The sequence below is a fragment of the Branchiostoma floridae genome, unplaced genomic scaffold, assembly GCF_000003815.2.
Source record: "Branchiostoma floridae strain S238N-H82 unplaced genomic scaffold, Bfl_VNyyK Sc7u5tJ_771, whole genome shotgun sequence".
Taxonomy (NCBI): domain Eukaryota; kingdom Metazoa; phylum Chordata; class Leptocardii; order Amphioxiformes; family Branchiostomatidae; genus Branchiostoma; species Branchiostoma floridae.
The window spans coordinates 2613-3600 of record NW_023365930.1 but is presented as its reverse complement, the minus strand read 5'-3'; the positions used below and the strand labels follow the sequence as shown (position 1 = coordinate 3600).

Sequence of the window (988 nt, the reverse complement as noted above, 5' to 3'; positions counted from 1 at the left end):
CACCATGCAGGTAGATCGTACGTGCCAGTCTACAGATGATGCAACATGGCTAATCATAAAATAAATAAAGAGAATACATGTGGCGTTTGGTGCCGTATGTATCATCTATTACCGCAATACTATTGAACTTTTCATTCGCACATTTTTTATTTCTTCTGATTTCTCTAAATGACGCTTCTCTTTCCATTAATCTATCTTCTCTTTTAACGATCACTTTCTGTTCTTCCACTATGGACGAAGGTTTCATTTCCTTTCGATTTTCTTTAAGACTGATCTGAACTGAACGCCGCAATGACGTCGTCGGGAGTATCCCCGTCCCGACTCCTGTGGGTCTTCCTTGTCGTCTCCAGTGTGGCCGTCACGACCGGCAAGGCCCAATGGAGTCCTTGCATTGCGACGCCATGTAGGTGCGATCCTGTCGAGTTAAAGGTGGACTGCAGTTCCTTAGGTCTCAAGTTTATTCCGAAGATACCAAAAAACACCAGGATTCTTGACGTCAGTAACAATATGATACGAACTGTAAAAAGAGCTGAGTTGTATGGCCTTCGTTCACTTGTAACCCTGGACCTGCGTCAGAACAAACTTACTTCCCTCGACGACAACGTCCTGCGTGACCTTACATCGCTTGTCCGCTTAAACCTGGACGGGAATGCACTGGAGGCGATCCCAGGACCTGGCTTTGCCTGGTTAACGCACCTCCAGGAGTTGACCCTAGACTCCAACAGACTGTCCCAGGTTCCATCTGAGGCTATTTCCTATGTACCAAACCTGAGGCGACTTTCTCTCCTCGACAACAATATTAATCACATCCGGGACGAAGCATTTTCGGGAGCGCCTGGATTGAAGACACTTTTCCTTTCAAACAACTGTATTAAGGGCTTGAACGAGAAGCATTTCGAGGTATACCTGGGCTCCTCCATACTGATTTATCTGAAACATGTCTGACAAAAATTCCGTTTCACCAGCTGAACTACATGCCAATTCTGAC

The 988-nt window shown here is 45.9% G+C and overlaps 1 protein-coding gene across 1 annotated transcript in view; it reads left to right on the top strand.

The window, feature by feature from the left end:
- Positions 1–291: 291 nt before the first annotated feature.
- LOC118408999 (chondroadherin-like protein) overlaps positions 292–988 on the top strand; it is a gene marked incomplete at its 3' end in the record, with an annotated part of 2820 nt that continues 2123 nt past the window's right edge. The window contains exon 1 of the mRNA XM_035809862.1: positions 292–735. Coding sequence (XP_035665755.1) covers positions 292–735 — 444 coding nt within the window. The remainder of the gene's footprint in view (positions 736–988) is intronic.